At 53.8% G+C, this 13147-nt stretch overlaps 1 protein-coding gene across 7 annotated transcripts in view; it reads right to left on the reverse strand.

Annotated features, from left to right (window-relative positions):
• The window catches only part of EHMT1 (euchromatic histone lysine methyltransferase 1), a 230451-nt gene that overhangs the window by 9902 nt on the left and 207402 nt on the right, over positions 1-13147 (reverse strand). For 6 of the 7 annotated variants that reach the window (XM_023227549.1, XM_023227547.1, XM_023227546.1 and 3 more), the window contains 7 exons: positions 11775-11929; positions 10192-10359; positions 9836-9980; positions 8874-8951; positions 7309-7424; positions 5844-5930; positions 5248-5326 (listed from right to left, as the gene is read on the reverse strand). In XM_023227549.1, the coding sequence (XP_023083317.1) occupies positions 5248-5326; positions 5844-5930; positions 7309-7424; positions 8874-8951; positions 9836-9980; positions 10192-10359; positions 11775-11929 (828 nt within the window). Of the gene's footprint in view, positions 1-5247; positions 5327-5839; positions 5931-7308; positions 7425-8873; positions 8952-9835; positions 9981-10191; positions 10360-11774; positions 11930-13147 lie in introns of all 7 variants that reach the window. The other variant, XR_002734809.1, reaches the window with a different exon arrangement.

Genomic DNA, 13147 nt, shown 5'->3' on the forward strand with positions numbered 1-13147 from the left:
GCACTCCAGCCCGGGCGACAGAGCGAGACTCCGTCTCAAAAAAAAAAAAAAAAAAAATACTGTTTATAACATATGAAAAGTAGGACGTGCTTAGGAATACATTTAACAAAACAGTGTAAGACCTACATACTAAAAGCTACAAGGCTCTGCTGAGAGAAACTGAAGATCTAACTGAAAGAGAGCTGGGCCACCTGCAGACACAGGGTTAGAAGGCTCAACGCACTAATGGCCAGCAGATTGAGTGCAGTCTCAGCAAAAATTCCAGCAGCCTTGGCCTGTACTGACGCCCGGGCTCTCAACTGTCTATGGAAATGCAAAGGACACGGAGGAGCGCAACAGGCTGAAAAGAACCGAGTATGAGGAGTATCAGGACCTAACACTGCCTGGCTCCCAGTTTTACTATCGATCAAGAGAATGTGGCATTGGTGTGAGGATCAGCAAATAGATCAAAGGAAGAAACATGGTCCAGATGTAGATCTGCGTCAGCTGGGGTAAGCACAACTAGTGGTGCTGGATTAACTGTCCACGGACACAAGTGAGCCTCAATCCTTACTTCAAACCCACGTTTCTGAGAGACAGGCCAGGCTGGAGTGCAGTGGCTCGATCACAGCTCACTGCAGCTTCAGACTCCATCTCGGCCTCCCGAAGTGCTGGGATTACAGGAGCGTGCCAGTGTGTCCAGCCTTAACTTACATTTTTATATAAGACTTCTAAAAAAAGGAGAAAATCTCCACAATCCTGGGATAGACATGGAATTCTTAGGATATGGGAAGTAAGAGAATTTTAAAATTCTGCTTCCTGAAAGATACTGTTAAGAAAGTGAGGAAGCAAGGCACAGACTAAGAAAATATTCACATCACACACATATTTATATGTATATCAGACAGACTCAGAGGATGGAAAGAGCTCCTACAACTCAAGAAGGCAAGCAGCCAATTAAAAAACAGGCAAATTGGCCGGGCTCAGTGGCTCACACCTGTAATCCCAGCACTTTAGGAGGCCGAGGCGGGTGGATCATGAGGTCAGGAGATCGAGACCATTCTGGCTGACAGAGTGAAACCCCGTCTCTACCCCGGCCCAAGCCACTGCACTCTAGCCTGGGCAACAGAGCGAGATTCCATCTCAAAAAAAAAAAAAAAAAAGTTAGCCAGGCATAGTGGCCGCGGGAGACTGTAGTCCCAGCTACTTAGGAGGCTGAGGCAGGAGACTCACTTGAACCCGGGAGGCAGAGGTTGCAGTGAGCCGAGATTGTGCCACTGCATTCCAGCCTGGGCGACAAGAATGAAATTCCATCTCAATAAATAAACAAACAAACAACAAGAAAAACAGCCATTTTTTTTTTTGACAGAGTTTTGTTCTTGTTGCCCAGGCTAGAGGGCAATAGCATGATCTCGGCTCACCGCAACCTCCACCTCCCACGTTCAAGCGAGTCTCCTGCCTCAGCCTCCTGAGGAGCTGGGATTACAGGCGTGCGCCACCACGCCCGACTAATTTTTGTACTTTTAGTAGAGATGGGGGTTTCACCGTGTTAGCCAGGATGGTCTCGAACTACTGACCTCGTGATCTGTCCGCCTCCGCCTCCCAAAGTGCTGGTATTACAGGTGTGAGCCACTGCGCCCGGCCTAAACAGGCAAATTTTAAAAATTACTTCACAAAAGAAGTATAAGGATGGCAACATACATGAAAAGAGGTTCATCATCGAGCATCAGGAAAGCAAATCTAAGCCACGGTGTTTGGAGCGCACGCTCACTGTGGTGGGAACACAAGTGCTAGAACCACTTTGGAAACTAGCGGCTTCTTTCAAAAAGGTTCCCCATATGAGCCAGTAACTCCACCCCCATTTACTCAAGAGAAATAAAAATTCATGTCCATTAAAAACAAGTCTAAGGGAGTCACAGCAGGTTTACTCTTGACAGCAGAACTGGAAAGGACGGAGTCCCGTCCACAGGCGAGAAGGCATAAACCAGCAGTGCCGGGTGTGTCACCGGACTGACACGTGTAGCCACGTGGGCAAATCACAAAATATGCAAAGCCAGAACAGGATTCCATTCATAGAAAATTCGAATGCAGGTGAAACTCACCCACCAGGATAGGCAGGGGAGAAAGAGGGGCTAAGGGCTCACAGACTGGGGGGCGGCAGAAACGCTCCATATCTTGATTGTGGCATTGATTACACTGGGATGTACATTTGTAAAAACTAAAACCATATACTTTAGTTTGTTTTACTGTATTTAAATTAATTGCAGGCCAGACGCGGTGGCTCACGCCTGTAATCCCAGCACTTTGGGAGGCCGAGATGGGCGGATCACGAGGTCAGGAGATCGAGACCATCCTGGCTAACATGGTGAAACCCCATATCTACTAAAAAACACAAAAAACTAGCCGGGCGAGGTGGCGGGCGCCTGTAGTCTCAGCTATTTGGGAGGCTGAGGCAGGAGAATGGCGTAAACCCAGGAGGCGGAGCTTGCAGTGAGCCGAGATCTGGCCACTGCACTCCAGCCTGGGCGACAGAGCGAGATGCCATCTCAAAAAAAAAAAAAAGAATTGCAATAAAGTTGATCCAAGAGAAAAAATTCTCAAAAACCTATTCGATTTAAAAAAATCCAACAACCTGTAATCCCAGCACTTTGGGAGGCTGAGACGGGCGGATCACGAGGTCAGGAGATCGAGACCATCCTGGCTAACACGGTGAAACCCCGTCTCTACTAAAAATACAAAAAAAAAAAACTAGCCGGGCGAGGTGGTGGGCGCCTGTAGTCCCAGCTACTCCGGAGGCTGAGGCAGGAGAATGGCGTGAACCCGGGAGGCGGAGCTTGCAGTGAGCTGAGATCCGGCCACTGCACTCCAGCCCGGGCGACAGAGCAAGACTCCGTCTCAAAAAAAAAAAAAAATCCAACAAAAGATATACAAGACCACACCACAGAAAGCCATAAAATATTACTGGGGGTAATTAAGAAAGACCTAACAAATGAAGAGATATACCATGTTCATGAGCTAGTAAACAAGGTACTAAATACATTTTTCCCTAACCTGACTGATAGGTCTAATACAATCCCAATCAAATCCCAACAGGAGCTTTTGTAGAACTGGTTAAGCTGACTTCAAAACTTATATGAAGACCAAAAAGAGCACGACACAAACCCTATGGTGAAGCCAGGCACAGTGGCTCACTCCTGCAATCCCAGTGCTTTGGGAAGCCAACGCGGGAGGACTGCCTGAGGCAGGAATTTGAGACCAGCCTGGGCAACATAGTGAGATTCCATCTCTATAAAAATAAAATAAAACAATTAACCAGGCATCACGGTGCACACTTGTAGTCCTACCTACTTGGGAGGTCAAGGCAGGAAGATCACTTGAGCCCAGGAGTTCAAGGCTGCAGCGAGCTATGATCGTGCCACTGCACTCCAGCCTGGGCAACGCAGCAAGACCTGGTCTCTTTAAAAAAAAAAAAAAAGGCCAGGTGCGGTGGCTCATGCCTGTGATCCCAGCACTTTGGGAGGCTGAGGCGGGAGGATCATGAAGGTCAGGAGATCGAGAGCATCTTGGCTAACACGGTGAAACCCCATCTCTACTAAAGATACAAAAAGTTAGCTGGGCGAGGTGGCGGGCGCCTGCAGTCCCAGCTACTGGGGAGGCTGAGGTAGGAGAATGGCGTGAACCTGGGAGGCGGAGCTTGCAGTGAGCCGAGATCGTGCCACTGCACTCCAGCCTGGGCAGCAGAGCGAGACTCTGCCTCAAACAAAACAAAACAAAAACAACCTCTAAGGTGAGAAGATGTAAATCACAGTAATTAAAGTAATTAAGGTAACACAGCCTAGGCCAAGAACAGTCAGCAGACTGACTGACAGGGCGAGGACACTGAGCTATGACAGGAGCCACTGCTGACGGGAAAAGACGGTCTTCTCCACAAATGGTGCTGAGTCAGTCAGGTACAAGATGGGAAAAAATAAACCTCGACGCTGATCTTACACCACACACAGAACGGCTGTCAACCTACACACAGAACCCACGTGAAAGCACACAGGACCGTTTCTGGGAAATATTCAAGTTTTCAAAAAATATCACTAGGACATTACAAAAACCCAGTATTTAGAAAAAGACTGATAAATTGAACTAGAATAAAAACAAGAACTTCTGTTCACTCCAAGACATCATGAGGAAGTGAAAAAGCCACAGAGGGAAGGCGACATCTGTGGCGCACACAAGTGACAACAGAGCCTTTGTGAGAATATGTGTTACCAGCCCACAGAAGGCAAGTCATTCCACAGCAAGGCTGGAATAGGCAGCTGGCAGCAGAAAAGCCCACAACCTGCACACATGGAGGCTGCCGTCCCTCGAGGGCTCGGCCCCACTGCACAGGGAGAGATGCCTGAACACGGTGACCTTCCAGAACCCGGCTTCTCTTCCATCAAACACAAGTCATTTCACCAACAGTTACTTCTTAGAAGGTGGCTGTAGGGACAGAGTCTAGGGTTGGGGCTGGCAGTCCATGGGGGCCACTGCTATGAAGACGGCTGCCTGGTGCCCTATTCTTCGGGCATAAGATTTTTTCTGTGGTCTGGTGGCTGCTGTTTGAGACGAGAAAACCTTTATTTCCCCACTGGCCTGGAGTGACTGCAGGTTTCAAGAGGTTTTAAAATAGACAATGGATGAATTCCAGAGCAATGATGGGAACTAGGCTACAGTAAAGGGAGCATGAGGCCAGGCTGGGATGGGTCAGTCACCCCTGCCCCAGCCTCAGAAACCTCCCGAAACCAGGTTCCTGGAGTGGCCCCTGCTCTCTCCCACGGGCAGTGGGGATTGGGTGGGCTGGGGACACAAGCGGCGTGTCTGCTGCCGTTTCTGTGCACACGACGGGAGGCTCACCACTGCTTCCCTCAGTCACTGTGAACACACGGGACCCCTCCTCAGCCTCTCTGCAGTCTCAGGGGTTGCCAAGCCCCAACCCGAGATTCTCAGTGGGGGTCTGGAGGATTGGAGTGGTGGGCCTCAGGCCCCACTCTCACAAGAAGGGGGCAGTCGGCTGCACAGGCTCAGGGACCTCCCGAGTCAGAGGTCCCTCCATCCATGCTGGGCACAGAACCAGGGCCAGCTCCGAAGGTGGCACTCAGCAGGTCTATAGCAAGCCCGCTCTCGTCAACAGTAAGAGCTCTCATCTGAATCCAGGCCCTACTGGGACAAACACATTCAAGTTTCACAGTTCACAACAAGCTCTACATGGCCCCAACCCCACAAAGCACACATTACCTTATTGTCGAGATCAAAGAGGTAAGAATCCTCCTCCCGAACATCGGCTTCTGAGTCCGAAATCAGCTCCCCAACATACCTGCAGAGGGAGAAGCGGTGCAGGTGAGGCCCTGGAAGGCAGCGGGCACTGCTACAGACAAGTGCAGCCTGGTCTCCGCGCCCATAGGGAAAGGGTGGGGCACACCAGAAGAACATGTGGGGAACATGTGTGGAGGTGTGTGCCCGGGTGGAACTGGGGTTTCAGCTGAGGTTCCCGAGGATGATGATGATGATGACGACGACACTGAAAGCTCTGCATCTGCGGTCTGGCACCTGAGAACCCAGAATGGTTCTCCCCCAGAGATGACTGCCCATGCTGGACCACGCCTTCCTAAATGCACTCACGAGCTGTTTAAGGGCAGCAGCGAGAGCACTGAGGACAGCACGAGCTTGGTTCTCGGGGCCAGGGTCTCCATGGCCCCCACCCCACGCTGCTGTAGGCCAGGGGATGTGCCTGCTCCCAGAGGGGTTTCCTGAAGTGCAGACACAGATGGGCCTCCGTCCCAGAAATGACACGTGCCACCGGCAGGCTTGGGGTGACCCAGGGACTCACTCACTCGCAGACAAAGGTGCCTAGTGGGATGTCCTGCAGGGACCGCACGCCCCAGCCCATGTCCCTCGTCCGGTAGAGCTGCAGCCTTGCCCTGGAAAAGAGAGAGTAGTGGTGGACCCAGGCCACAGCCTCAGCCTCTTGCCACAATGGTCAGCAAAAGCCAGCTGGTGCCACGTCACTGAAATGAGGAAGAAAACTGGTTCTGTATCCAAAGCGTTAGATGCTGTAGGCACCTCACAGACATAGCGTCTTGCACGCTCAGGAAGCCAAGAACCCGGGAATCAGCCGGGAACACCCCAGCCCGTGACCTTGGCAAGTCACTGGTCCTGGCCGTGGCTCGGTGTCCCCATCTGTAACATGGGGACAGAGCTGGGCCTGGGCTACTAGGCACTGTGGGTGGCAGAGGTGCTAATACTAGAGAAGCCTATAGCTGAACCAAGCAGTGGTGACACCTGCAGCCGAACCTGCTCCTGACAAGGAGCCCACAGGCCCCTCAGGGCTGGGGAGGGTGGTGGGGGGAGGTGGCAGGGGGATGTTTCTCAGGGCTGGGGGAAGGTGGTTGGGTGGGCCTGGGGGAGGGTGGGCAGGTAGATCTGGGGGAGGGCGGCTGGGCAGGCCTGGCAAGTGGGCCTCCGTGGAGCCCTCAGAACCACGTGCCTTGCGTCTGCCTGTCTGGCATGTGTCCTGTGTGTCTGCTTCACGTCTGCCCGTCTGGTGTGGGTTCTCACCCCCAGGCCTTTCTACCACACCAAGGACAGAGACTGCCCTCCAGCACGGACCGAGTTTACCGAGGTCACAAAAGAGTCGATACTACAAAAATTAGTGTTCAGCTAAATTTAAGAGTTCATAACTTTCCCTTATGACTCTGAGGGGCTTTGAGTTTTCCAATCTCAGGTACATTTGTGGAGGAAATGCTCAAGACCAGAACCCGGGGAAAGGAGAGGCTGCTGCTGGGTGGTCAGGGGACCAAGCCCAGCTGGTGAAGGGCGCTGGGCAAGCCTTACTCCACCAGCGCCCTGAGCAACCCAGGAACAAGGAGTTCACGCAGCCTGAGAAGTGTTAGGACATCACCTCACTGTGAGAGAAGCCCAGAGAAGGAAGAACATTTAGAAAATGACTGGAGTGTTAAAATAGAACTACGACAGCCCTAAGCTGCTGAAGAATGTTCGCGTGAACTTGGTAACAAAGGTAATTCTTAGGCCAAGTCCGTTCCTCTGCTTTTAGCTCAACTGACCCAACCATCTGCTCCTTCTCTCAGGCCTGCGTCTGAGCTGGTGGAAGCATGACTCGTGATTTACGGCACCAGTGACATTTCCAGAGGATAAAGGCTCAGAGGTAACCTGTCAGCTCTATCTGCAAACACAATGCGGGTGCCTCCAAACACGTTAAGTTCTTGTCTGTTGGGGTGACCTCCGTGCTAATGCACGCATAAGCAGAATATGGGGCTCTGGCAGGAAGCTGCCTCTCACCTGAGACCATTCTGCACGACACGATTTCGGCAGTTCCTCCAGCAGGAGCACGCGTGGTTGCATTCAAAGATCAAGGGAGGCTCCGCCATGTTGAACTCTGGCAGGAGCCGGCCGTCCTGTGGACAGACGAGCAGCAAGGGCCCAGCAGAGGTCACTCACTCTTCAACTGAGCTGACATCAACCCATTTCTACTAAGTGCCCACCCAGTGTGGCTCAAACTGGCATAAAAACAACGAATGGTTTCTGGCCAAACTTGAACACCCACCTAGGGAAAAACTCCGTGTGTACGGTTTGGATGGGAAGCCTCCACCCAGATGCCCACACAGGTTGTGGAGACCTCCTGGAGCGCTCCCCCGGACCCAGCCTGGGCCAGTTTCTGTCCACCCGGGGCCTTCCCAGCACCCAGCCTGGGCTTCTCCACATCACCGAGGCTGTCGGCTTGTGGGTTGCTCTGCCTCCTTCGGCTGGTCGGGGCCTCCTGCACCCTCCTGCACGCCTGGCCTCCCTGCCTTGCAAATCCTCAACTGTGGAGGGACCCAGTCCTCTGCTCCCCTTCCTACCCCCCAAAGCCAGGCCAGGTGCAGCAGCACTGGGTGCAGATGCTCCCCCAGGGCTGTGTGAGCTGAGGTGTGGGGCCCAGGGCTGCCCAGGCACACTCTGGCTTGATGACTTCAGGGGATGCCCTGAACAATTAGGGTGCTCCCCAGAACATTCCTTCCTGTGCCCCGTCAGCAGGACTGTCCACCCCAAAAGACACCACTCGGACATGAGCCTGGCGGCTTTCTGAGCCTGCCACCTCCATGGCCCTCACTGGCATGAATCCTTCTCCCACTGGGGCCTCTCATTCAGATGGGTAAACACTCCGGCCACCCCCCACGGCCACCCTCCTCCAAAGTCCGCTTCCGGAGGGGACGCCTGCTGCCTCTCCCTGCTCGCGTCTCTTCACCCAGGACATGCTGGCTTCCGTCCCCACCGTGACCTCTGAACTCGGGAGACCAGGAACCCTCCGCCTCTGCTTAGACATCTCTCCCCTGAATTGCACCCCAGCTAGCCAGGGCCACTCCCCACTCTCATCTCCTCCTCAGAGGCCACCATCTCAGGCCCCTCTGAGGACCAGCACCCACTAGAAACTTCCAATCCTGTGTCTCCTCAAGCCCCACGCCCACACCGATGCTCCCTGTACCCAGCCCAGCAGTACCGTCCCTCTTCACACCCCTCACACTCAGCAAGCACAAGGCAGAGCTCACCAGATACACACAACACAAGCAGCCCCTCCTCCTGGGGCCAAGCCAGGCTGCCTGGCTGCCCGCCTCCACCACCATCCAGGTGGCCACAAAGGATACAGACCCCAGCCCCAGGGACTCTGCAGCCATGTCCTCGGCTCACAACCCCGACTTGGGTGCCGGCGCCCGCTGTGCCGTCCCTGCCTGTCACGCCCAGCTCACCTCCAACTCCTTCCCAACGCTGCCACAACAGCGCTGGGGTCACGGACGCCTGCACTGTTTTTGCAGACCCGGACCAGCGGCACTTACCACCTGAGCCCACGCACACGAGGCCGCCCTCACCTTGTCGTACCAGCAGCGCATGCTGAGCTGGCCGCACATGCAGTTGCTGGAGGAACAGTCGTCGATGCACACACAGTACTGAGAAGAGAGGTGCCGGGGGCCGTCAGACGGGCAGGCACAGGCCTTCTGTTTCCCCTCCCAGTCACAACTACGTTTTACAATTCTCAGTTACCCCGATTCTGGTAAATGCTTCTCAAAGACACCACGAGTATGCGGCCTCTTAGGGAGAAGGGTGTGCGGGCAGAAACATGCCGAGTGCCCGCTGGAGGGGGCTCTCTGGCTGAGGACCCTGACAGAGGGACAGGGCAGGCAGGGCAGCGACGCGGCAGCGGGTGACGTGGGGTGGGTGAAGGGCTGGGCAGCGGCTGCATTTGTGGCCAGATGCTCGACGGGAAACGCAAGAATGCAGAGCCTGGCACACTCTGAGTGGGGGGCCCTGGGCAGTGCCCCGCCTGGGAAGAGGAGGGAGCTGCCTACAAGCAGAGCCACAAAGAAAGTGCCCAAGAAGGTGCAGGCAGTGAAGGCACCAGGCTCTGTGCACTCAGAGGCTGGGAAAGCTGGCATGTGCTGGACCCGTCTCTCCAGGGGCAGGGAGATGCAGGGACCAGGTCATCCTGCAGGCCTCGCAGGGGGTCCTCTCGCCTGTGCCACCAGCACAAGGCTGCACGGGGGCCCCTGAGTATGAGGTGGCAAAAAAGGCACAAAGATGCTTGCTCTTGCTTTGGGGTCGGTAAGAAGCCTCGGAAGAGCAATGAGAGGCCCAGGGCTGGGCCTGACAGAACCTTTATCTGCCTTCCAGCTCTTTCACGGGAGGCAGCTGCAAAGAGAACGAGGTCTTCCTGGGAAGCCCCCCACGAGCCCTCCTGCTCTGAGTGGTGAGAAGAACCCAGGACCCGAGGCTCCAGAAGCTTCTGCCCGCCCCACGTCCTGGCCTGAGCCCACCCTTCGTCCGCGTCACTCACCTGCAGGTGAGTGATGTTTCTGTCGATGTTCATGGGGGACGTCACGCAGTTCTGAGAGACGTACTTGTAGTTGCTGGGGCACGGCTCGCCATCCACGGCGTTGACGCAGGGGATGGGGATACGCTCGTAGCCTCGAGCGATGTCCCTGCCACAGAAAGGGCAGGTGTCACCTGGAGGCTGACGTACTCTGCCCAGGGGGTGGCATGGCGTGCAGTGGGTGGCTGGCAAACACCTGGCCCTGAGAGTTTGGACTCCAGCCTGGGGATGTTTCAGCTTCAGGAGCAGCTTTCACCGCAAGCTCCCAAAGCCCTGCTGGCCGCCGATTTGCCGCAGAGCCGTCCCGGGGCCGGGCTCACCTGCTCACTGTCCTCTCCACGGGGCTGGGCCTGTCGGGGGCCGAGTCCTGCAGAGCCTTGCTCATCTGCAGAGCGCTCCACACCTGAGAGTTGAGGCTCGCACACTGCAGGGGCGTCTCCCCTTCTTTGTTCTTTAAGGTGACATCTGAATCCCGAGAAAGAAAGAGGCTAAAAGGGAAAATGTAAGGCCACAAAACATTTAAAGCTGACTTGAAAAGATGACACAGATGAGATTTATAAAATGACCACCATCACTAACAATAAAGGGAACACACTATGTGCTGTGAGGTAACTTGAAGTCTGCTCACCAATGACTCTGCAAAGACGGGCTTTAGCTCACCCAGGAACAGGGACTCTCTCACTCCTCTCCCATATTCACTGTCAAAGTCAGCAGGCTGTTTTCTTAGCAGGAAGAGTGTGTAAAAAACCAGGGCGGCATTTGATTTTTCTTGGATTTTTCATTTGAATTTACCCTCAAGGATAAGAAGGGAAGCAAGGAGGGAGAGAGGCCACGCTTGGGCCATGCACAGCGTGAGTAGTCCTCAGTTCCACTCCTGCCCACTGCGTCCAGACCGCAGTCACCGTACATGGAGCTGGGCTTCGCACAACCAGATGACCAACCTGGGTGAGCCACCGTGAGATCCAAATGTGGGAGGGCACAGCTCCATGTGTAGGGGCTGGGGAGTCACTGGAGGCTGGTGCGTGGAGCACCCACAGCTCCCTGTCCTTCCCCAGCAGCCAAACACACACTCCATCCTAGGCCACCACCACCAACCTGAGTGTGTATGACTTAAGGGATCAAGGTCTCAAGTTTTTTTGTTTTTGAGTTTTTTTTTTTTTCTTGAGATAGAATCTCGCTCTCTCGCCCAGGCTGGAGTGTAGTGTCGCAATCTCCGCTCACTGCAATCTTTGCCTCCTGGGTCCAAGCGATTCTCCTGCCTCAGCCTCGGGAGTAGCTGGGGTTACAGGCACGCGCCACCATGGCCGGCTAATTTTTGTATTTTTAGTAGAGATGTGGTTTCACCACGTTGGCCAGGCTAGTCTCAAACTCCTGACCTCAGGTGATCCTCCTGCCTCAGCCTCCCAAAGTGCTGGGATTACAGGTATGAGCCACTGCCACCCAGCTGAAGGTCTCAAGTTTTAAAAGGGCCCTGAGTGGTGAGCGCCACAGCCTCCAGCATCTCCAGCTCTGGCTGTGGGTGGCACTGCTCCCAGAAGGCACTCTGAGCCTCTCGGGGCCTCTGAGCTGGCAGGTCCCTGCTGGGAGCAGGGCTGTTCCCACGCTGCCCCTCTGCCATGTCATGAGCATCAGGTCTGAGACTCAACTCAAGGTCTGACCTAACAACTTGGGTATTTTGCATGACAATCCTCCTAACCCAGAAATAAACCACAGCTGATCTCAAACGTGGACTGGGAAAGTCACTTCTCTGTACGTGGAACACCAAGGACGGACTTCCACAGGAGGGAACAGAGGGCCTGTGTCCACGTGAGCCCCAAGTGTGAACACACGACCATCGAGCGGTCTCTCCGGGCGCCCAGGTCAGGTCAGCGCCAGCCCGAGCCGGGGGAAGCACCACACTCACACGACACAGTCGTAGCGGTTCTCCCGGGCAGCGATGTGCAGCGGCGAGTCTCCGTGGATGTTCACGGCATGGAGGTCGCACTTGGCAGCCAGCAGGATCTCGGCTATGTCCACGCAGCCAGAGAACGCCGCCCAGTGCAGGCAAATGTTCTCCTCCTGAACAGACACAAGCCAGAACTCAGTGCAGGCTTCCTGCTGGCTCACAGTGCTGGGGCCTGGCCACAGCAGCTGCAGCCCGCGTGCCTGGGGAGAGGCTCTGGAGCGCGCGTGGCCGTCCTCAGCAACGGCCAGGTGGAAAGGGTGTCACAGGTCACCAGATGGGAACCTAGTGCCCATCTCAACTCTGGAAGGCACATCCTTTCGTGTTTTGTTTTGTTTTTTTTCATTGTAAAAATAACATAATTATAAAAGTAGCATAATCACAGTAAAGAATATTATAAAAATAGGGAAAAGGTCATCCAGAATTATATCAACCTAATATCAACACATTAACACTTGCAGGCACTTTTCTTTCATGTATTTTTAAAAATTATATTCATTTTCAAACAGGGGTATAGTCATAGGATAGGATAATGCTTTTGAAAGATTTGAAAAAAAGACATGCAAATTTGATCAGATTAAAATTTTGGGCCGAGTGTGGTAGCTCACGCCTGTAATCCCAGCATTTTGGGAGGCAGAGGCAGGTAGATCACCTGAGGTCAGGAGTTCAAGACCAGCCTGGCCAACATGGTGAAACCCTGTCTCTATTAAAAATACAAAAAATGAGCCAGGTGTGGTGGTGGGCGCCTGTAATCCCAGCTACTCACAAGGCTGAGGCAGGAGAATCGCTTGAACCCAGGAAGCAGAGGTTGCAGTGAGCCGAGATCGTGCCACTGCACTCCAGCCTGGGCAACAAGAGCAAAACTCTGTCTCAAAAAAAACAAGAAGTTTTACTTTTAAAAAGGCCTCTTTTAAATAAAACAAAATTTGGAGAAATACTTGTGCCATGTGTAAAATATAGATGATTTATAATCACACAGTAAATTAGAACACTGTAATTCTGAAAAAATGTGTGCAAAGGAGAAGAAAATAAAGAAGGTAGGTAAGAAAAAGATGAACGGTAAACATAAGAAAATGTTCAACTCTGCCAGGCAGCCACAAATATAAATCAGAACAACGAAGTATCCCTAACTCTATCGCCCCAGAGATAAAACAGGGATAGGTGGAATGAGGAACACGCCCGGCCCGTTTCCTACGCCTGATGCCCGTCTGTCCCTGACCCTCCGTCATCACCAGAGGCTCCCAGGTGCTGAGGCCTCCTCCAGTTGGCACCACGCGAGGAGCGCCTTCCACGCGGGGCGGCATCGGAACCGCCTCCGGACCCATCGCGACGGT

Source organism: Piliocolobus tephrosceles, chromosome 14 (genome assembly GCF_002776525.5).
Source record: "Piliocolobus tephrosceles isolate RC106 chromosome 14, ASM277652v3, whole genome shotgun sequence".
NCBI classification, from domain to species: Eukaryota; Metazoa; Chordata; class Mammalia; order Primates; family Cercopithecidae; genus Piliocolobus; species Piliocolobus tephrosceles.